The sequence below is a fragment of the Zootermopsis nevadensis genome, unplaced genomic scaffold (assembly GCF_977971745.1).
Source record: "Zootermopsis nevadensis isolate Lab colony 2312 unplaced genomic scaffold, Znev_1.0 Znev_ptg000025l, whole genome shotgun sequence".
Taxonomy (NCBI): Eukaryota; Metazoa; Arthropoda; class Insecta; order Blattodea; family Termopsidae; genus Zootermopsis; species Zootermopsis nevadensis.
In genome coordinates, this window is record NW_028259157.1 from 7,532,815 (window position 1) to 7,555,777 (window position 22,963).

General features: G+C 40.8%; 1 protein-coding gene across 12 annotated transcripts in view; it reads right to left on the reverse strand.

Annotated features, from left to right (window-relative positions):
- The window catches only part of PlexB (plexin B), a 362,229-nt gene that overhangs the window by 15,313 nt on the left and 323,953 nt on the right, over positions 1 to 22,963 (reverse strand). For 10 of the 12 annotated variants that reach the window (XM_087356028.1, XM_087356034.1, XM_087356037.1 and 7 more), the window contains exons 7-12: positions 15,624 to 16,016; positions 4,229 to 4,462; positions 3,163 to 3,420; positions 2,795 to 3,043; positions 1,128 to 1,544; positions 198 to 479 (exon numbers count right to left, since the gene is read on the reverse strand). In XM_087356028.1, the coding sequence (XP_087212154.1) occupies positions 198 to 479; positions 1,128 to 1,544; positions 2,795 to 3,043; positions 3,163 to 3,420; positions 4,229 to 4,462; positions 15,624 to 16,016 (1,833 nt within the window). The remainder of the gene's footprint in view (positions 1 to 197; positions 480 to 1,127; positions 1,545 to 2,794; positions 3,044 to 3,162; positions 3,421 to 4,228; positions 4,463 to 15,623; positions 16,017 to 22,963) is intronic. The other 2 variants (XM_087356031.1, XM_087356039.1) reach the window with 1 other exon arrangement.

Consider the following 22,963-nt stretch of genomic DNA (forward strand, 5'->3'; position numbering starts at 1 on the left):
TACAAAGACCTTCATGTCTTTCTATGTCAACTACCTTATGCATATGCAATGCAAACTCCTGGTCTTTAAAGCCTTTTAAATGAATGTCAGTACACAAGTGATGTCCCTTATAACCTTCATAGAAGAAAAATTTATGTAGAATGCTGATATTTACAATTTTAGATTTCACAGCGGCATACCAAACATCGAGTACATACCTCGATAACCAAAGTGTCTCCCTTGTACAATTTGATCTGGTTTGGGAACTGAAAGAACTTTGGATCATCCACATACACCAGATCTGATCTCATATTATGGAAGTGCTTCTCAAGATCTTTCACAGCTTCCACATTGTCCATAATGAATCCAATGCGAAGCTGCAGTTGCATAACTGTGTACTTCTGCGTCGAGTGCCGTTTTCGTCTGCGCATCGCCCTGAACTTGCCATTAACTGGTGGTGATGGGCATTCCATCTGAATACTATTCAGGACAGAGCACACCTGCAACATAAAGATACCACAACATAAATTCTATTACCTGTCTCACTTCTTTCATCCTGTAGTCATAATTCTGGAGATTATCATGCTGGACTGTTGCACTATTGTAAAACGTAGTTTTTTGATTGTTAGCCTTTACTGATTGCAACACTACTTACATGCAATGGCCATGCATCACAGTAAGTCTTAATACCACAGTTAAAGTTCAGCCAGCAACCCCTAGTACAGGAATTTAAAATGGATTACTTCTAGGACAAACAAAAGATTCCTGGTAGTTTGGAAAGTATTGTTTTTAACAATAATAAACACTAGTATTACTAATAATAATTACTGTTAGTACTACAACTGTCAATATGTTGATTATGATAATACGAATAAAAATAACATTACAAATATGAACCACGTGAAATGAAAATTAATAACTGCAAGCTATACCGAAACAGCAATGATCAAAGACAAACAATTATGATTAACAGATCTCATTAATGTGTAATAAGAAATAAAAAAATAAAAATAAATAAGGGCATAAAAAATAACCCATTCACAGAATATTATTAAGTTAGTATAGTCCTTATTTAGCTAAAAAAATGTTCTCAACCAAATATTTTCAAGTACCCTATTTTAAAATTGTAAATAAAACGACTTTCTTACTGTTTTGTTTATGGGGTTAGGCTCTTCATCAATGTATACCACCATTTCTGGCTTTAGTATGGTGTCCAAATTAGTGCCATGGACAGTAATCATTCGGCCACCTGAGGCAAAACTTATTAAAGGCTTAATCTCCATGATTGTAGGATCCATGGTGTAGTTAAAAGGGTTGCCTTCTAGCGTCCTATTGGCACCATCAATGATGAGAGTGAGACGGTTGATTCGGTGGGGACCGTTACAGCGTGACGTCATGCAAGTGATGCGACTGCTAGAAGCTTGTGTGGAGTTCACTTGGCATGGTAAGTCATCCAGGAATGCAGAAATTGTGCTGCCGATGTTCAGGTACTGTCCTGTAATTGCCAGCTGAGTGCCTCCACTTTGGGGCCCAATGGGTGGGAACACACCCTCCAGCAAGACATCCTGGAGAAACGGAAATGCTATTCAGTTCAAGTGTGAAGGACGACGACTTTTCACAAGCTGACATTATTAGATATTGTATGTATGTGTAATACATGAAAAACATATCATTACCTACAATAAAATCATAAATTTCAACTGTTGAACTTACTTACGAATAAAATTTTATATGATATATCTAATTCATAAGATAATAATTTGGCCTGCATCAGCCACTTTCCTTTAATAACTGATTCTTAGGTTATTTCAAGATGCTGTTTCAACTTCACAGGTTATATAGCATCAAATGACATAGGAAGATAGATGATCATTTATGATAAGCATGTAAGAGTTTGGAAGGATGCAGTCACGATCCATCGGAAGTTGCTACCCTGGCATTTATTTGGACAGAAAAATTATGGACAATCTTGAATAAAGTTCATAACATTATCACAATACCAACCTGCTCTGTACATTACTTGAAGGCAAAATAAAGTAAATCCTAAATATATTATTAAATACACATCAAAGTGCACATATTTCAGGAAGAACAGAATAAAAATAAGTACATATTGTCACAAAACTCAACTATAATGGGGGTGCCCCCCCCCCCCCCCCCCCCAGCCAAACATCTTGCCCGCATACGTCATGGCTGGCTGACTATACGTGAGTGTAATTTCAAGGAACTTAAAGCATCTGGAATAGTGCCAGACATTATAAGTAAATTCTCAAAGCTTGTAGTCCGGTCTGCATCCTTGCACAAATACGAGCTCCTGCAATGAGCAAATCCATGTCGAGGTAACAGGCAGATTCACAGCATCAGGAGACCAAAAGAACAGTACAATGTAAACAAGAACATTTATATCCAGATAACCATGACCTATGCCGGCCGCAGTGGCCACAGACCTCGCGTGCCTGGCTGATGAGACCGTGGGTTTGAGTCCCGCTCAGGGCATGGACGTTTGTCCGCGTCCTTTCTCTTCCAGTCTGACAGATAAAGACTGGCCATGGAAGGCAAGGCGAAACCACTGTGGCACCTTCGCAAGAAAACCCCGTAACGGGGGTCACCAACTTTCAACATTGAAAGTAGGATATTTAAAAAAAAAACATGACCTATAAAAATATGTATCATCACTAATCCATTCTGACTAAACTGAACAAGATGAGAAATCTTGTAAGTGGTACACAATGTGTTAAGGTATAAGCACATTCCATCAGCCATGTTTCAGGATCAAATCATGACCAGAATGCCGAAAAACCCTCTTCCACCGAACCTTGTAACTGAAGTGCACAGCAGACTCGGTCGTCCCAGCTTCATTACCAACGAAGACGGGGGCCAATATCTCTCCATCTGATCTTCCGGTGCGACACACAATCCTCACAGACACTTCATACTGTATCAGTTCACATGGCGTCTCTCCTATGCTGATTTTTCCTCTAACGTCATCTTCTTTCAAACCCAGATTGCTTCCTTCAATAGTGACGAGTGTACCACCTTCGATGGGACCACTGAGTGGTTTGATCTGGAAACATGACATTAAAATAATGATTACCCACTTAAACGATTAATTCATAAATTTCGGATTAGTTCTTGATCTGGCTGATAATCAGCGAGACGACGAGTCAGTGGTGTGGAGCTTACCATGTCAATGCGAGGTTTGGGACATTCGTTCACTGGCGTATGGAGACAACTTTCACTAAAGCTGCATGTGTTGGTGCACCACGTACATTGGTACTTCACATTACGGGTCACGCACAGAGAGCAATCTGGATGTTCCCGATGAGATCCTAGGATGTCGCATTTGTACAGCACGACATTAATCGTGTCCACGTGGTGATTTCGATTCCAAACAATTGTCACACTGGCTTGATATTCCCCTGTATTGGCTTCATATGAGTACTGTGGAAAAAACACGACTCAGTTAGTTACTTGTATCAGTAACAATTATATTAACAACAATAACAATTAAGATGTAAGATTTGAGGTTTTCACAGCGGTGAGAATGGAAATTTCTGTCTTCTGGGTTGTTGCGCTGTGTAGTCTGGTCGATGTTAACCAACATTTCAGAGGTCATACTGCCTCTGTCATCAGGGCGGTGAGTATGAAGCTTTCTGTCTTCTGGGTTGTTGCGCTGTGTAGTCTGGTCGATGTTAACCAACATTTCAGAGGTCATACTGCCTCTGTCATCAGGGCGGTGAGTATGAAGCTTTCTGTCTTCTGGGTTGTTGCGCTGTGTAGTCTGGTCGATGTTAACCAACGTTTCAGAGGTCATACTGCCTCCATCATCAGGGCGATGAAGATTTCTGTCTTCTGGGTTGTTGCGCTGTGTAGTCTGGTCGATGTTTACCAACGTTTCAGAGGTCTTACTACCTCTGTCGTCAATTAAGTAATATCAAAATAGTATTAAAATATATTATGACGCACCTACAATATCTTAAGTAATATCAATAAAAGCCAAGCAACCAAAAGCTACAGGAGGAGTTGATTTGAACTGGCAGATAAAATATTAAACAATACTACAATAAAACAGGAATAATAACAAAATACAAAATATACAGAAAATAAGTACAATGAATTCTTCTCGGGCTATGCACTGTGTCAGATGGTTGAATGGAGGAAACACCATTTTTGTCCCTGTTTTAAAAATAAAGAACAATTACACGAAGTAAAAATAATTAATAGTTATTACGAAGCAAAACATACTTACTGTTGTCTTATCGCAGACAATGAAGTGATTATCCACTCGTGCTGGTACCATCATTTTTGCGCCTTCAATGTTAACAATACACTGGAAGCCTGTATGCCCGACTTGTGGATGAGGCAAGTTTTCAACTTCAAGAACTATTTCTTTTGGCACATTGTTTGGCAATAGAATATCCTCTGCTGGACGACGGAATCGAGGACAGTACTTAGCGCCGTGAGACATAAGGTGAGCAGGATTCTATAAGCATATATCAATTCAAACATATTTAATAAATACTGACCATTTATAAACACGAGATCTATGGTTGACAAAAAGTTTTCCCAACCACAACACACAAAGAATAAAATAACACAGAAACATCAACTTTTGCAAACTGTAACGAAAATTTAACCTCGTATTAGATTTGAGGTTGTAATAGTGGTAGTGGTGATGATGATGATCTGGGTTGTGAAACCATGTACACTCACAGGCAGAGACCAACATTTCTTCTTCTTTTCCCAGTTTAACAATGTTCATACATTTTCCGGTACCCTTTTACGAGTCCCAAACTTTTTTTTTCGTTGGCTTGATCTATAGACATTCGGTAGGGCTCCTTGGACGAGGGATCGGCCAGTCGCAAGGCCTCTGCCTGTACACAGGACAGCACAACACAGAAAAACGCGGACAAACATCCATGGCTTGAGTAGGATTCGAACCCACGGTCCCAGCGACCAAGCGGCAAAAGGCCCACGCCTCAGACTGCGCGGCCACTGCGGACCCCGAGACCAACATCTCAAAGAACATATTATCCCCAGCAAATACCTGCAAGTTTACATGGTGCCACAATCTAGAAAAACATCATTATAACCTCATCAGATCATAACAAATATCACTGCATCTGGATATTGAATCTTCCTGATGTTACAGCTCGATCGACTTATGGTCACATGAAACAAGTACGAAATGTACGCAGAATGCATCAATTCATCAATATTTAACTTCTGATTTTTACAAATGGCAGGAGAATTCCATGGACGAGGACTTCCTACCCAGTCACTTCCGCATGCAAAGACAGATTGCCAACTGCCAGAAAATCACATTCTATAACAATTCTGGAAGAATATTCAACAACAATAAAAATAGAAATAAGACTCCCCCCCTCTTCTGCCATGAGAATTAGCTACTATCTCTATCATCATGACCATTGTTGTTATGTCTGGCAGTTGTCAAACACATGGATAAATTAATTTAATTATAGTGATTCGCATTATTAATATGTCATAAGCCGGGATACTCGGTAAAGAAACTGACCACATGCTAGACAACCAAGGTTAGATTCCTGGCAAAATGAGGGAATTTTCTCTTTGGCTCCATGTCCAGAATGTCCTAGCCTATGGATGGGCTAAACCAACCGGAACGTGAAACATTTCAACCTAGTGTGAAGGTAAGGAATGTGTGGAGCTTTATAGTCGACGTAGTAGTTTTTAGTCGGTGGAGAAGATAGCGGAGCTGGCGGACGGGCCTAGTCTGTGTACCTGAGGTGGCACGGTCAGTGTATTTCTTTTGTTTGGGCGTTCAGTCACCCAAGCTCCTCGGTGCAGTCAGCATTAGACTATCGCAAAAGAGACTCGCTCCTAGCCTTCCCCTTGAAAATTCCACCGGCCAAAAACTACTTCGCCAACTATACTTCGGTTCCAATGTCACGTGTTAATGGCGTGACATTTCGACACAGGAGGCCACTTTATTTATCTTATTATTATGTTAGTAATTTACTCAGACTCTCAAAGCGTGATCCGTACAAGTCTTCGTAGGAACAGACAAATGAGTGATTTTCTTCTTTCCGAAACCTGTCCCTCGACTAAAATTGCAACACTCTATGTGATCACAAAACAGCGATGTGTAGAGGTTAGGATTATTTGATATGAACAACACAAAAGTATCGCATGGAAAAGAAACTTGAAAGTTTTACGATGCATGAATTCTTACATTCGTTTGCTGTCCTGGAAACGTACAAATCATGTTGGGAAGATAAACGAGTTCGTTCCTAGGTTTTTATAGATAAGTCTTATTAATGATCTGCTTTTGTTGAAGAAACAACTAGACGTGAATGTCTGCTGTCGGGCTTGAATGAGGGTTTTGCATGCTTCATCTAATAAGGGAAAATGTCGTCATATTGCCATATAAATTGGCTACATGCATTGCCTTTCTGTTCTTAAACTCAATATTTCTAACACATTAACCACTATTAATTTACCAGCACCTAACCCACATACGCGCACCAATAAGCGCTACATATTCCACACCGACCTGTATTCTGGTATAACTTTACTGCAGGCAATATACTTCGATCCCTTAATTTTGGGTTAGGCCCTACAACTCCCTATGAGCCTTGACCGTTTTGGAGAATTCTTCTCTCACCTTTTCGAATATCTATTTGTTTTCATATATGGTACAACTGCTTAGAATTCCAGCATATAAAACCCACGCCTCACACCACCTGGCTACTGGGACAGGCAAACAAGTTACAATTTCAGGTTAATAATAACTTGCATGGGAAATTTTATATTTATTCAACATAGAAAAAAGACAAGGTATGAGGTATACACTATTATAACAAAGTTAACAAAAACGGCTACTTTATTGGACTGAATTTGAACAGCTCATTAAAACGAAACTGGGACACCATCAAACGTACAGAATAAAAAAAACAAGAGGGATATAGAAAACAAAATACGTGACACTGCGAAGCAGAAAACTAAAGGAAGAAGCACCACAGACTCCATTCCAAATGTTAAACTTTTGCTGAGAATCTCCAAAAGCGATTACATCGTTTCCGAGACTTCTTTAAAATGCTTCTATTATTTCCGGAAAATAACATGGAAATGAAATTTAAATAAGTGACTCAGAAAGGTAAAATATTGAACAACCACATTTCTTTTTTAATTTACAAGACACTTTATATTATTTTGTGATTTGATTGTGGGAAAAAAATCCCCCATTTGGTTGTAAGGGAAACCTATAACCCTGTTCTCTTTCAACACACACCTCCTTTCTTCATTCACCCTAACTTTTCTCGTCTTCTTTAAGCCCTGTTTTTAACATTGTCCCTCCCTTGTGACTAGCATCACCTCACAAATCCCCGTCTTCTATTCCTTTTTATTTTCCCTTCTCTACCCCCCCCCCCCCCCAACAACCCAGTACTTTTTGTTCACCCAAACTTTCACCCAGAGTTCGCTATAGCATGCCGACAACCCCTCGACGTTCTTCAAATCCTTCTCCTTTCTGCTTCAATCTCATTCTCTCCCCGCACAACTTGCTCAGAGATCAATAATTACACGATGTGACCAGAACATTACACATTGCCAGTAGTCACACGCCTTTCTACGTTTACACGAGGCTTCAAAGACAGGACAGAGCACTTAGGAACGTCCACCAGTCAGTGTCTGAGCGCGTTCATACGTACACCTCGTGTTCACACCTTCCGAATCTCCTGTTCACAATCACAAAGTACGGGTTCTCTCCTTATTCACACCAGCCTTCCACTGAATCTCCACTATCTCGTAATCCAGACAACGGGATGCCACTTCTCACACATCTGCATTCCTTTAAGGTACAAAATCCTCAATGAAAAGCTGTTAGTTACTTAGCTGGCCAAGAAACTTCATATGAGAGTTGATATTTTTACGGCGATAAGGACGGTGAAGTTCTTCTGGGTTTTGGCGCCGTGTAGACTCGTCGGTATGTGCCAAAGTTCCGGAGAAACATTCTGTTTCCAACTTCAGCCCTGAAGATGGAGGCAGTATATCTCCGATGAGTCTACACTCATTATTCAAAGCCACCCTAACGTAAAAAGCCACACAACCTATGCATTTGAAAAGGCGTTGTTAAAACGCAAGAGTGGACCAATTAATTTATTATGCCTCCTAGGTATTCGAACTGGTCCCTTCCCTTTCTATTATAATTTTGTACGCATTTATTTCCCCCACTCATGCTGCTACATGCTCATCATTTATTCAGCCACCCTTAAAAATCAGCAGAAAAGTACAAATTACGAAGATTCCACAGGTGTCCTTCGTCCTTTACTGTCATCGGGGGTTAAAATGCAACCCCGCTCATCTACAATGCGGACTGTTACCTTCACATCTGCATGGGTTAGAGACTGGGGTCATGGTTTCCGTGGTTTTCCTCAGTCTCAGCAGGACAACATGCTACAGTATCTTCGAACCGGCTAAAGCTATCTCCTTCCCAATCATCTTCCTACACCATCCGATGCCATATAACTTCAAAAGCTGAGTGAGTGTCGTGTTAAATAATTTAATATAAATAAAATACAGGCTTCCCAGGCCGCCAGACACCAGAATGGTTAAAGGACCACATACGTGGATCCATGGGGTTCAAACAGTGCAGATGACAACTGCCTCATAAGTATCGAAATGGAAATGGGGGAAGAATATCTATGACGAACCGTCGAGAAACGTCCTGCGGCATATCTTAAGATGCTGTTCCCAGGTTCGCCTGCATGACCTTGATTCTATCTTAGTCCCACTCTTCTGCAGAGATTACGTATGCATGGCGTGCTGCTTAATTCACCGGGGATAGCTTTACCTTCATCTTCAATTACATTGGTTAAATGGCGTCGAACGCTAGCCTGAAGTGGAAAGGTTGTGGAAGTTCATTACTGTGGCCCATTTTAAGACACCGCCTCAACATTTACGAGGAAAAAAAAAACTGAGGACAACTACCCGAAACCCCAAAGTCGGCCTGCAAACGACTCTCGTTATACGAGCTTACGCTACTCGCAGTTTTCAGTAGAAGCTGCTCCGAAGGCCCACTGACTCGCGGGTGCAGTTTTGATGACTCACCTCACCATTTCGACTTCTGAGACTACAAACAAAGGCATCTTGTGGTGTATCACTTAGAAAATCCAAAGGAATGTTAACCGTTTTAAGGTGTATGCGTTTTAAATAAATGCAACCCCGCGTATGACGAGAGTCACCTGCACTCGAGTTTCCGGCGAAATTCGAAACAGCGACCTTCCAAACACGAAGCAAGGGCGATAACTATCGGACAGCAACGCCTGATACAAATACCTAGCCGCGTAAGAAAGAAGCAGGTGTGGGGCCCAACACAAAACTCCTAAATACGAACCAGACTTATTCATTAATTCTTTTTAAATTTAACAACTCTGTTTCAGTTTGGCTATAAATTGCGAGAATGTAAATATTTGTAAGGACGCTGTATTTCAAGGCACTGCCTTGCTATTAATGGGAAGAAATGAGGAAAACAACGAACTACGCCTTTATGTAACCGGTAACGTCACTGTTAACTCGCGAATGAAGCCTGGAAGTTCCCAAGCAAACTTTAGCTTAGCGGTAACTTCAGACAAGAGACAAACAAACTGATTACTCAGTAGAGAAATGGACAACATAAACACCTATGAATATTTAATGACGTTCTAATGCACACACGACGTCTTACTCATTTCAAGTCTCCAACATCAACTGCATAAAGGGATAACGCAGTAGTTGGCATAAAAAGTGTAAAGTGAATCTGAAGATGACTGACGGTGTGATGGTCGAAACATGTCGTTAAACGTGACACCAATTAAACAGGGCAGTGACATGATAGTGTAACTGCAACAAACAATGGTAAAACGTTTGTAGAAACTGACGTTGAAACAGAACGGTAACTAAAATTAAGATATTTTTAGACATAATCTCATGTTGCGGAGAGGCCTATAATTTCTGACGGATGAAAAGTAAAGGCTTAACAGATACAATACATCATCTGTTAGCAATACGACCGAATCGCATGACGAATATTACGTCATATTTCTTATATCTCCTATCTTGAATGAGTTGAAAAGCTATTACATTTGTCGTGATATATGAGGACGTGGTCTCTACAGTTCCTTTCTCAGACTGTAGAGCAAAAACGTTTATTTATAAATGTTCTACAGAAACGTTAACGTTTTTATGCTAATACTTTCGACGTACTGACTGCCAACAAGCGTTCTGATACAAGTTCCAGCCACATCGCTCGTCATTGATCAGCCATTCAAAGTTCTAATCTCCTGCTTCTCAAAACTGTATGCTGCAAGGTCACAGAAGCTGCAAAGCGATGCTAGCTTTGCTACGCTGCGAGGTCTGAACCGTCTTCATTCGCCTGGCCTCCGCTGCTGCGTTATATAACATTGTACGACTTTGCTGTGGCCTTGAAGCATGCAATTTTGTGATGGCTACTACAGAACAAGTCACAAACTATGTTCATATTGTTCTCCGTGCATCGTTAAGCTCTTCGTTTATATGGGCCTACATATATTTTTGTAATTCGTATTTTAGTTCACAGAAAAATATTTAAGGGAGTTATTATTTATTATTATTTAGTGTTCTGTCTGACGACAGGTCCATATGAACAGGATCCTTCCATCCTTTTCTCGGACTGGGACCTGTTCATATACGTTCTTGGCAGATGATCCAGAAGTGGTTTACCATTGCAAGATGATCAGTTCTGGGAGGGGTAGCAGATAAAAGATGTGGTCCATATATGAGCTTCATTTAATGTACCGATTCTTAACCGCTTCTATGACAAAACTATTTTAACAAACTTTTCCTGTTTATATATTTTCATTAAGAGATATAAATACCATTTGTGTATATTTTCACTTCCATTAAATGGTAGATAGTGTCTCACTCGGTATGTCAGTCATAAATTATATTCAGGGCAGAAGATGGCGGTTTAAAATCGATAAACCTCGTTCGTATCATGAAGAGGGTTAAAATTATACAACCTTCACAAAGCGCTTATAATACATTTAGTAGTTGTAAGCTTTCTGATTTCTTATGCCAAGTTCCCACAACAGAATTTTCGGTGTTACATATGGTAATTTCGAAAACGCAGGAAGTTTGCCAGAACTTGGAATTTGTTAAGATAATCAGAGTAATTCATGAACTTGCATCTACCCTCTCTTCCCCTCAAAGACAAGACCGACAATGACCTAACACCTCAGGCTTTGCACACTGTAGCCGTGCTCTCAAAAGATGTCATCTTCCCCTCAGTACGTGTAAATGGTCTATTCCCAATGCGCATACATAACCATCACGAGAATGAACGTAAAGGTGGAGCGAGGACACTTCAGACTAATTGCAGATCTTGCAAATGTCCTGCTTCTTTCAACGCTACTGTCTTCTTGCGCCCCACCCACACGCCCAACTATGCCCCGAACCCAAGTCCCTTTACTTTATATTACTGCTATAACTTAATATTCCGCCCCCGTTCCAAAACCCCACGAATTTCCATATTAACACCATGTAGGGGAGAAGGGGCTAGTTGTTACACGGCAAGTTTTAGTTTAAAAATCACTCACTAGCAGCAGCATCTCACGAGTCTCGTATCTACTGCGTCTCCCCTGTGCGCAGTTCTACCCAAGGTATCGTACACGCGTTGGCAAATGATTACATTTTATCAGGAAAGACGGTACGAACGTACAAAAGGAATACAAGTTTGAAAACGCTTAAGTTAGCAGCTGATGAAGTCTCTTCTGGAAGAATCTCGTTAAGGCAAGCTGCTAATATATGATGAAAATGTTTCGTATGTTTGAAGTTAATTTCTGTAATTAATTGTTAATTGGTATATTGTCTGTAATTAATTACTTAATAAAGGTCAGAATCGTTCCTTCTGTTTATTAATACAATGTGTTGTAACAATTTCCCCCTTCACTGTTAACAACTAGCACCATAACAGGGAACATTGACACAAACCGCCTTCTCTTAAATAAACAAGTTTTGTGATGAAACAAAAATGAATAGGCCTTTGAAAAAATGTTATTAATATAGCCAAATAGTAATAGTACTTGAAGCCATAATTGCTAAATTTGTAAACTTTAAGAATAAATGCACAAAAAATCGTAATTGAAAATTGTAAGAACCAGCCCCAGTCTCCCCTACCATAGGCCAACTTCCGCCAAAAAAATCCTCACTCTAGCTCAGGGGTGTCGAAAATACGGCCACACTTACACAAATCCAAGTTACTTAGTAGTAAATGCTGGAAGTCAGCTCGGTGTTGGTTGGTTCTTAAGTTACTAGCCGAGTAGTTCCAACTGAAGAGGTTGTACAGCATCGGACGGGATCAGAACATGATCGTGAATGGTGGGTCGACAAGATTCTCCATGAAGGGGCTTGTATATATTAAGGTAGACCTAATCTTATATCCACCTAAACGCAAATTTTATTTCGTATTTGAAAACATCCTATCCCAAATATCTTTAGCTCCCTAACGTTTCAACCAAATCTATTTGCTTATTGTCTAAATAATTTATGTATTTGCTGCTCATCACACTGCACTTTAAGCAAACATTTTGACAGTGATCATATCAAAGAAAAGGGAGATGGTTGTCTTCTGGCTTGCAGCGTCGTGTAGACTATAATCTAGGCCAGTGGTATTCAACCTGCGGTACGCGTACCCCCGGGGGTACGCGAAGATATCTTAGGAGGTACGTGAAATTTAAAAATATATATATTATTTTATGATAAACACTGAATAATCAGTAATGTAATTTATTTAATTTATTTTAAATGTAGATTATATACTATGTATAACTTGAATTATACACCAACAACTTTGGGGGTACAAAGTTAGAAGAGAAATTATATCTGGGGGTACGCGAACAAAAAAAGGCTGAATACCACTGATCTAGGCGAATCAAACTGAATGGCAGAACCAAGGAAATTTGAGATTTAAAACATTATTTGCAACAACTTTATGGTATGTGTCTGATACAAAGGAAGATTACAAGACCCATTCCTGACACGCATTCTATTTGTCAAAAATAAATTACACTGATATAAGGGTGAAAAAAGACTCTTATATTAACAGTTGTAAATGTCCACCGCGTTCAGCGAAGCGTTCCTGTTTCACGGAAACAGTGCACCAGACGAGGAATTGTCGATCTGACACGTGAAAATCGGGAACCGCTTCCCTGAACTCATTCTGGCAAGTTACGTAATTACGAGACGTCGAGTAGTGTTCGACAGTGGATACTCGTTGCATCTGTGAAAAAAAAAAGACATCCTTGCAGTTCGACAGCTGAAAGACAAGTGACGTACCGGCGCGAACAGGTTACAACCTGACGTGACCTTAACGAACTTTTGTGATTATTACTCCCATCGAACTGCGCTGAATTGCAACAATCAATATAAACATTTTAATATGGGTTGCGTGGATTTTCGACCACCCTGTATATTCGTACCAAAGAATACGACTTTAAAGCGTCCGCTCTTGTACGGCTAGCTTCACAAGAGAGCAAACGTTTCAATACGATTTGCAGCAGCTTTGCGTGCCATATCCTAGCTATTCCCTAACCCAACTGTTATTGACAGAATATCAAATGGCTTCGCTTTGTACATAGCACAGTGCTCGGTAGGACACAGGTCCATTTATATTATGCTTCCTGGTTGAAATAATCAGGGCGAATGTCGAAAGCACTGAATATTATGGTACATCTCTGTATGCGCCTTTTTCGTCTAATTCTGATCTATTCCAGTGTGAATTATCCGTGATTCAAACAGAACAGAGAGGAGCTAATACCTGACGACATCTAACACTAATGCTGACCAACAAACCTTTACGTATAATTTCTAGTCCTCCCTCTCATTCTACGTCAATTTATACCAAACCTCTTTTATATAATGCTTAGAACATAAAGGCAAGCATCATTTTTTGGGCTGGGATTGGGATTAAGTCAACGCAGTCTACAGTTCCCTTCAGATAAACACGAAAACCGAATGAACTTGTAAAAAGGAGCGAGACGGGAAAACAACTGCGTCGGAAAAATAAACTTAATTAAAGTAGGGCTGAATGTCTACCCAATTTGACCTTAGAACGGTGAAATGTACCACGAAATCCCTAACCTCCACAGCAGACTACTAGCCACAGATGTTACAGGAAGAAAATATGGACAGGACATTCCACGGAGCGTGGAAGTTATTGCCACAATGAAGTCCAAACCTTCCGCTCATGAGACGACGAGAAACTCCATTAAAGACTCCAGCAAAGAGAGTGGGTCCACGACAGTCACAAATAGATTGAAAATTCTGCAGACGACAGCAGACGATTCGGTTTGCTCTACTGCATAACAACAAAATTCAGAACAAAAACTAAAGAATTTCTGAGTGAGATCTCACGGTGAGATTTCAACAGCCCTGATGATGGAGGCAGCAAACATATCTGAAACATCTGTAAACTGTCTGCCATCTCTTCACATTCGCCGCTGAGAACCTAGCATCTTGCAAAAAAAAAATGTTCGAATCTGATCTCGCGGTAATATGACTTCAAAGCAAAAATCACACCCTGGTTCATCAATTGCATAACTGGTGTCGTCTTCGGTGGCACATATACAATTTTATGTTCTCAGATAAATTCACATACTCAAGCACAACTCTTCTCCGCTTCGATACATCGTTGAGTTTCACCCTGAAAAGAAGACAGGAAAGTCGTATCTCTTTGGAGCGAACTAAAATTCTAAAGACGTTCTTCACGCCAGATCACGGGCAATGAGGTCAGGAGGTCAAGAAAGGGAACAAACGAAATGATGTCATCGCTGCAACAACGTGGGCCAAGATCACCGTTACCCCAATTCTATGAAAGACGCGACAGACAGACACACATGGATGACCCCATGAGACGTTCTTCGAAAAGAACACCTAGGAGGCATGGCAAACAGAGAAAACCACGCACGATTTGATGTTTTCACGTCTAAAGATGGCTGTCTGCCGTGCAGTCTGGTAGAAGACTTGCACGGCGCAAACACCCAGAAGACAGCCATCTTCAGAGAAAACCACGCTCACAAGGCGTGCTTGAATACGGAAAATTGTATCCGAAACTAATTTTCAGTACCAAGTGTGAGCAATTTCCTAATTTAATTTTAAGGTTGTGTAAGAATGTACGAGCTTGATAACCCTTACAACCCGCCACGAAGTATAAGCAGGCAAGCCAGGAGAAGAGAGTTTGAGAGTACAGCAGAGGTTTGAGCTACAAGCGAGAAGAGATCGAAACTTTGTAGGAACATGTTCTCATGTACAAGGGGAAAGACCGAGCAATTTCAGAGCTGTATTTCTTGTCTGCTACAGCTAGAACCACGGCCATGTGTGAGGTCCTGGAAGTGACTTCCTGTTGGGAGTACAGAGAAAGAAAGGTTCCTTCACCATATTTCTTGCATTAGTCATATAAAAAACACAACATTCGTTCGTTAAGTCGTGACGATTTAACCCTTATTTTATTTTTAACCTGTTGCTGTCACTCGGAATATCCCACAATAATTTCCATAAAAAGCAGAGAGTTCTAGCCGTAACAAAGTCAGACTATTCAACTCCCTTCTTATGGCTAGCCTACTACTGAGTAATAAGATAAAAGTGCCCAATACCTGTTGCAGCATATGGAGAATGCTTACATTTTCTCCGCTGATGACGGCGCGCTGGCAGGAAGTTGTGTTATGAGTGCACGTATTCTCATACACGCACCAATTGCACGCCCACTGAGACTTCACGCAGTCCATGCATGTCGCATGACGAGCACAGTCGTAGTACGCGAAGTTGCGGCTGACGAAATCCTTGTTGGTCTCAGAAGATCTCACAGAAAGAGGTACAAGCACGTGATCTCTCGAATCGGGGATTCCTGGGCGTCCAGCTACGCCTGGGGTAGGACAGGACAGTCCCATCGCAGTTACGACCGCGTCAATCGGCTCTGCCTTCCCAAACACGCATTTGTATTTTGCTCCTGAAGGCAAGTCAGGAAGTGTGCGGATTGTTAGTTGGACCTGCGAGAACAAAAGACAGTTTCAATCAGTATATGACGTCTCCCATGTTGAATTGCGTTCTGTGACGCCGTACATGGTTAATAACGTTCCTGCAGAAGCGAGAACCTCAAACACGACAGTAGTTTATAGATGGCACGTTCGGCCTTCCGCCATTCCTTCTCTTATTACAGAAATGCTGGTGGAATGAAGGGGATTCCCCGAGACTACCGCATTAAAACAAAGTTCACACGGAAGAAATTGCAAGTTCAAGAAACGGCGACAGTTCGAATGGATTTCGTGTTATTTGGCCAAGAACTACGTAAATGTTCGGTCAAAAACTTAAGAAAAGAAAGTAAAATAAATCAATTGTAACTGCCCGCTGTTTTGGTATTGCGGATGAATTATTATCTAACACGTAAAAACAGAAACGTCAATTCTAAACTATGCATTTATACACTATTACAATTTAAGAGTACTGTACGGCGACGTAATTAAACTTGTTTATAAATGGTGTGCAATTTCAACATTCCAACGAGGACTTTCGAGTGCGTAAAATGTGAGGACACGGGAGTGGGCAATTTCGTCTGCCCGAGAGATTCCTTCGTTTCCGCAAGTCTTAAACGACTTAAATAAAAGTACATTAACGAATCACACAATAAATTGTAAAATTGTACACTGCAAGAAAAATTCATTTTGAATTGTATCGGTCCGAATATAGGTAACTAACTACTTCATGCGAAGCTCAAATTTAACATTTTGTTTAGTTTTCGCAAGAATATTTAATGGTAAAAAAATACAGAGATTCATTACTTACATAACTACCATAACTGTGACCCAGACAATTTTTTACTTGTCATATTCAGAACTCAGTTACGAGTTTATAGCGCACATTTCTGCCACAAGAGTTCAGCACAATATGGATAAGACGGAACGAAAATAAAATATCCCCTGTAGTTGTCATTCAAGCAAATTATTTGTAACTCCTGTCCACTCACCGTGGCGAAAAAACAAAATGTCCCCCCTCCGCTATATGGACATCGAACTCCGGCCGCCATACCAACTGAGCTATCCCGATTTCAGAAAATCTTGCGTCACTGAGTCTTGCTTGTTACAGAATCCTGAACGTAATTGCGGTCTGAACGCACCCATTCGTATTGTTAGGGCGTGCTTCAGGGTCCCCGGGTACACTGACATTGGCACACGAGCCCTGAGGGAACTGTAATGGTAAATATGGCTCACATCGCTGTCTCCGAGGACAATTCATCCCAAGTTCCTCCCCTGTCACTCGGGTAATTCTGCATTATGCATAGCCTTTGTGTCTTTCGATATAGCATACGTAGCAAGTAAACATGACGCGATTGTGTTGACACGTACCCCCTAGACAAATGATAAAAAATACAAATGAAATCAGCGAAGTAACTTCGCTGGATTGTTCCATTCACTGTCCATTAGTATTCAGTAGTTAAAATGCAGACAAGGGGACACAAACACAAAGACCACGAACTCTGATTTAAAAATAAGGTACTTAACCCTGCTGTAGATACGAACGACATCCGACTTTCCTTCCAGCGTTCACTTTCCGCTTTACAGTAAATGTAAACGAAGATGGCAGTCTCCTGGGTTGTTGCTCCGTGAAGTCTAGTAGAAGTTTACCAACTTACCGCAGAAACTTGCTGCCTACTAGTCCTGAAAATGGAGGCAGTAGGAACGTCTGAAACGTCGTTAAACATTTACCAGGCGACAAGGCGGAATGACCCAGAAAACTACCATCTTCATACTTGCCACCGTGAGAAAGTGAAATCTTGCAACAAAAATTAGGCTTTTAACGTAATTACATGAAATACTCACGAAATTCTCAGTATTTTATGTAACTCTAAAGCTCGTTGTTGTTTTCAGTCCATCCTGGTATTATATTTCTTTACGGTTAATTTTAATATCACGCTCTTATCTACCACTAAAGAAGAACGTTTCTAAACCAAACTTAGTACGAAAAATCTGGAATAATCGTGGCATTTTTTTGTAAGCGTCATCCTCTGAAAAACGGAATTGTAAGGACTTCGATCGACTTTAGTTCTACCCTACGCCTGGCGCGCTGTTGATTAAGACTGAAGTTTTTCTTGTTCTATTTGATGTTTTAATTCAATTTCTCTAACTTCACTCGGATGCCTATTCCCTGACGCTTCTAAATAGTAACGACAATTCGACTTACAGTTTAAAACCAAATTAAACCGACCTTACCGCTGCATTATTCTCCTCCTTCAACCACAAGTAATTAAGACGAAATCTTCAAGGAGCCTGTACACGGTTAAAACAGTTTCACTACGCTGCACTGTACAAGTGGGAGAAATGTGTTTCATGTGACAAGACAGGAGGGGAAACAAGGTCGGAATGCAAAGTAACTTTTAATTTCCCCAGACTCGAAAGGGTGGGATGGCAGTGAGCTTTAAATTAGAAATGCCCACCGATGTGTGAACGTGTTGCCGGAAGATCACAGCGAAACATCATAGAGACACAAGTTAGGAAATTGACACTCGACCTGACGGGACAAGTTCCTAGGCAGAGGAATGAACATCACACCATAAGCTTACTGCAACTCTTTAAAGCCCAGTGGTACCTCATGTTTTACCACGGACTTATTTTCTGGTTTCATATGGTTCTGAATACAAACACCACCAACCGAATGATCTTTATAATGATGTGTTGTTTTATCTTTGCGGTGAGAATTAATTTATTTGAAAAGTATTCAGATGAGGTTTGGGCTTCAAAAGCATTTGGTCTCCACCTCCCTGTTCTGAAGTGTGAAGACAATTTGATTTACTACAGTTGAAAACAAAATGAAACCAGCGTATTTCTCTCTTCCTTACTTCTTCAAATTTCTTTTATCGTGAAGATTTCCGTCTTCTGGGTTGTTGCGCTGTGTAGTCTGGTCGATGGTTACCAACGTTTCAGAGGTCATACTGCCTCCGTCATCAGGGCGAGGTTTTCACAGCGGTGGGTATGAAGATTTCTGTCTTCTGGGTTGTTGCGCTGTGTAGTCTGGTCGATGGTTACCAACGTTTCAGATTCATCGCCCTGATGACGGAGGCAGTATGACCTCTGAAACGTTGGTTAACATCGACCAGACTACACAGCGCAACAACCCAGAAGACAGAAATCTTCATACTAAGAATCGCCCTGATGACGGAGGCTGTATGACCTCTGAAACGTTGGTTAACATCGACCAGACTACACAGCGCAGCAACCCAGAAGACGGAAATCTTCATATTCACCGCTGTGAAAACCTCGCCCTGATGACGGAGGCAGTATGACCTCTGAAACGTTGGTTAACATCGACCAGACTACACAGCGCAACAACCCAGAAGACAGAAATCTTCATATTCACCGCTGTGAAAACCTCGCCCTGGTGACGGAGGCAGTATGACCTCTGAAACGTCGGTTAACATCGACCAGACTACACAGCGCAATAACCCAGAAGACGGAAATCTTCATACTCACCGCTGTGAGAACCTCAAGTCTTTTATCGTCTTTCATGCCATTTCCAACACAGTTCTGGCCGTGAGGTATATAGACGTAGCGAAAAAGTAAACTGAATAAGGGGTCTATAAAACACGCACAAAAATATGTAAACACGTAGCTAAACAGCACAGCAATAACACGGAGCGTGGTTGACGCAACAACGTGGCAAGTGCGTAGTGCAATTCTCATAAATGTACTCGGTTCGTAGAACAATCAACTCCGCCTGTATATCGTAGTATGGCGCCTGTTCAGATCCCTTCACGTTACAATTTAATCATTAGTTTTTGCTAAATAAGCTCTACAGCTGGTACAAAGACACAAGTTAGCAAGGGGAGTATTGCTGGTTTTACTTTTGAAATATCTGCTGCGCGCTCCTCCAAATAACATATCTACTCGGTAGTTGAACTTAAGACTAGCACTTGGTTCTCAAAGTTATTCACAGATGGCATTGGTTTGTGAATGCCATCCGCGAATAACAAACCACTATTCTCACACTTGCCAATAGATGGCAACCGCATGCCATTATGAATCATACGACACAACTTCCGGTTTTGAGCCATTCAATGATGGGGCTCCATTACCTGAAAAACAAATGGAAACGGATATGTTGATTTTAATCTTTTCTACAAATATTTACAGTGGATCAACGAAAACGTATTGAAGAGTTTATCTACGCTTATTTAATCAATCAAAATGTAAAATAAAATGAACTTATTACGAACATAGGCAATTTTATTGCATTTCTGTCTTCATCCACAGGACCAACTGCTTGGATAATGAAGGGATTACACAATGAGAAAGAAGAGACAATGAACACTTCGATGGGAAAATCTTCACTGACTTCCAACAAAAGCGACGTCAGAGCTATCAGAAAGTTAGTTTTGTAAGAATGAACTCTGCAGATGAGGACTGCATACGAAGCAGTGTGTCACCCTTTCTGCCTGCAAACAGGGGCTTCGGTTGCATGTTCAAGGGAATGACGAAGAGGTCTGTGCAGGTGATGAATATTTAATGGAACTTGGAGGCTATTGTGTAACGTGCAGGGACTAGTCCGCAAATATGGAAATGGCACATAACACTAATAATACTGAACCTGCTGTTATTCTAAAGCTTTTCTATGGGAACGACCCATCTTTCACCATCTTCATTGGTCTTCCACATCATATCGAACGGTTATCTCTTCCACCTTAACACATTCCATCCCCTGAACGAGACGCAGCTCAGTCGCCAACACACTAAACGTTTTTTTAGTGTTCTGTCTGACGACAGGTCCATATGAACAGGATCCTTCCATCCTTTTCTCGGACTGGGACCTGTTCATATACGTTCTTGGCAGATGATCCAGAAGTGGTTTGCCATTGCCTTCTTCTGTGTGTTGGGATGCCACGGAGAAACCGGGGAAGCCCCCGGAGGAAAACCCCGTGATGCCTAGACCACGGCCTTGCCCAACACAAGTTATAAATTCGGGCACCGCCGGGAATCGAACCTGAGACTCTGCGAATGACATATAGAATTACGAACGTAAAGCAGGTGGTACCCGGTTACTAGTGACGAATAAAGGTTTTAAGTGGCTATGGCGGGACATGGAAGTTGTAGGATTTTCGGACTAGAGAAAGGGGAATGTCAGACCTCACGAATATTAAACAAACGTCCGTTGCTTACACAGTACGAGATATTTAACTTGTAGTTTGATTTATTTCCCCAAGTTGTGACTCCCGCTGGGTCAGCGACCCGTTCGCTCCCAGAACAGGCCGCTCTGCACTCCTGCGCTGGAAGACATAAAATTCCCTTTCCACGGGAAACCTGGCATACGCAAGCAATAACATTCAGCCCGGCCTAAACTCTACTGCACATGAATCAATTATTTTAAAATATTATAATTATCGTTATTCTAAAGGGCATTTTACAAAGCTGTCCGAACTGTATATGGTAACATCACGGAATTTCGCATGGAGAGACTGACGACAACCACGAAAAACCTTCTGGGATCAGTCAATGTTCTGGTGATGGAGGCAGCAAGCACCTTTGGCGCAAGAACCAAGAAGGAAGAAGTGTCCGATCCCTCTTTGTTTAATCGAATCCTCTTGATACGTATTCTATAGAAAAGTTAAAAAAAAGTGTTTCAAACCATTCTTAATATGAAATGCGTCAGACAAAAGTTTAGGCATTCCCGTACGGACTTTACTATAGGTTTATTTCAATTTTCCTCATTTCAACGGACAAAATAATGTGAAGACAATTTTATTTTCCACTTAATTCCTAAATAAATCATACAAATCCTTGAAGTACATAAATAAATGGTGCAGCTGTAATTTGCGTTTTGCAGAGCGGCCACGGTTTGTAAGAAAATAATCTAAGTTCGCTTATCAGAACGACCGGAACTCATCTGCATATAACAGCACAACAAATGCAAAAATCAATCTCTGCCTACCCTTACACTAAATCGCTTTGCAAACATCTCAAATCTCTTCCCAACAACACACTGCCTTAGCAAGCCGCCATCTGCTGCATTTTCTACCAATCTCTCCGATCACGTGGGGATTATAGCCGCTAACATTCCCCATTTGAGGGTGAGGCCACGCGCAATTCACTCCATACTGACAATCACGCCAACAAAGCAGCAACACGTAGAACATTTCAAGTGCACACTTCAAAATGGAGCTAATTAGCTCAGTATTGGCATCTAACGTCTTACAGCTACACCTGGGAACGCATATTGGTACTACAGCCAAGTGTGATTCACCTTTAAAGCCCGTAGTCTGTTATATGAAGTTAAATCCAACTTCGACTGTTTTATTTCAAACGACTCGTACAAAAAATGATGAAACAGAAAGCATGAATGTTATTAATAGGTCTGTTAATTTATATTTCTATTTTAAATATGGTAAATCTATTTAGTGAAATATAAAGACATTTTCTGGCTAGTTGTTGTCTACAGCTTTGTAATAATAGCATACATTTTATATGTAAACCTACAATAAGGTTCTTGTTGACGTACATTGTACGTTTTGTTGCTGAAAAAAATCCAGACTTACTCATTTATCCAAACAACAACAAGGCGAATCTGACACGAAAAATAAGTACAGGAAAAGTAAACGAAGATTACTGGAGGAACCAGTTAAATATATTTTAGAGACATACTTCTTATACACGATTTATAACAGTGAGATCACATACCTGATGCTATGAAGAAGACATCCATCTTTAAACCCGTTTTAATAGTCCAGTTACAAGACTTCGACATTAAATCACCATAAAGACCAAATACATAAACTCAAAGAACGCGTTCTGAATGCGTGTGTGCGTATTTTGAATCCCTTGTTGCAGCAAAACCTGCTCAAAGAATATTTGTTCACCGAGAACGTGGGATTTGGATGCGTCAGAACCCACCGACCATCATGCTCCACGGATTACAGTCAATGGCATGACCCAATTCGGAATTAATTCTGAAG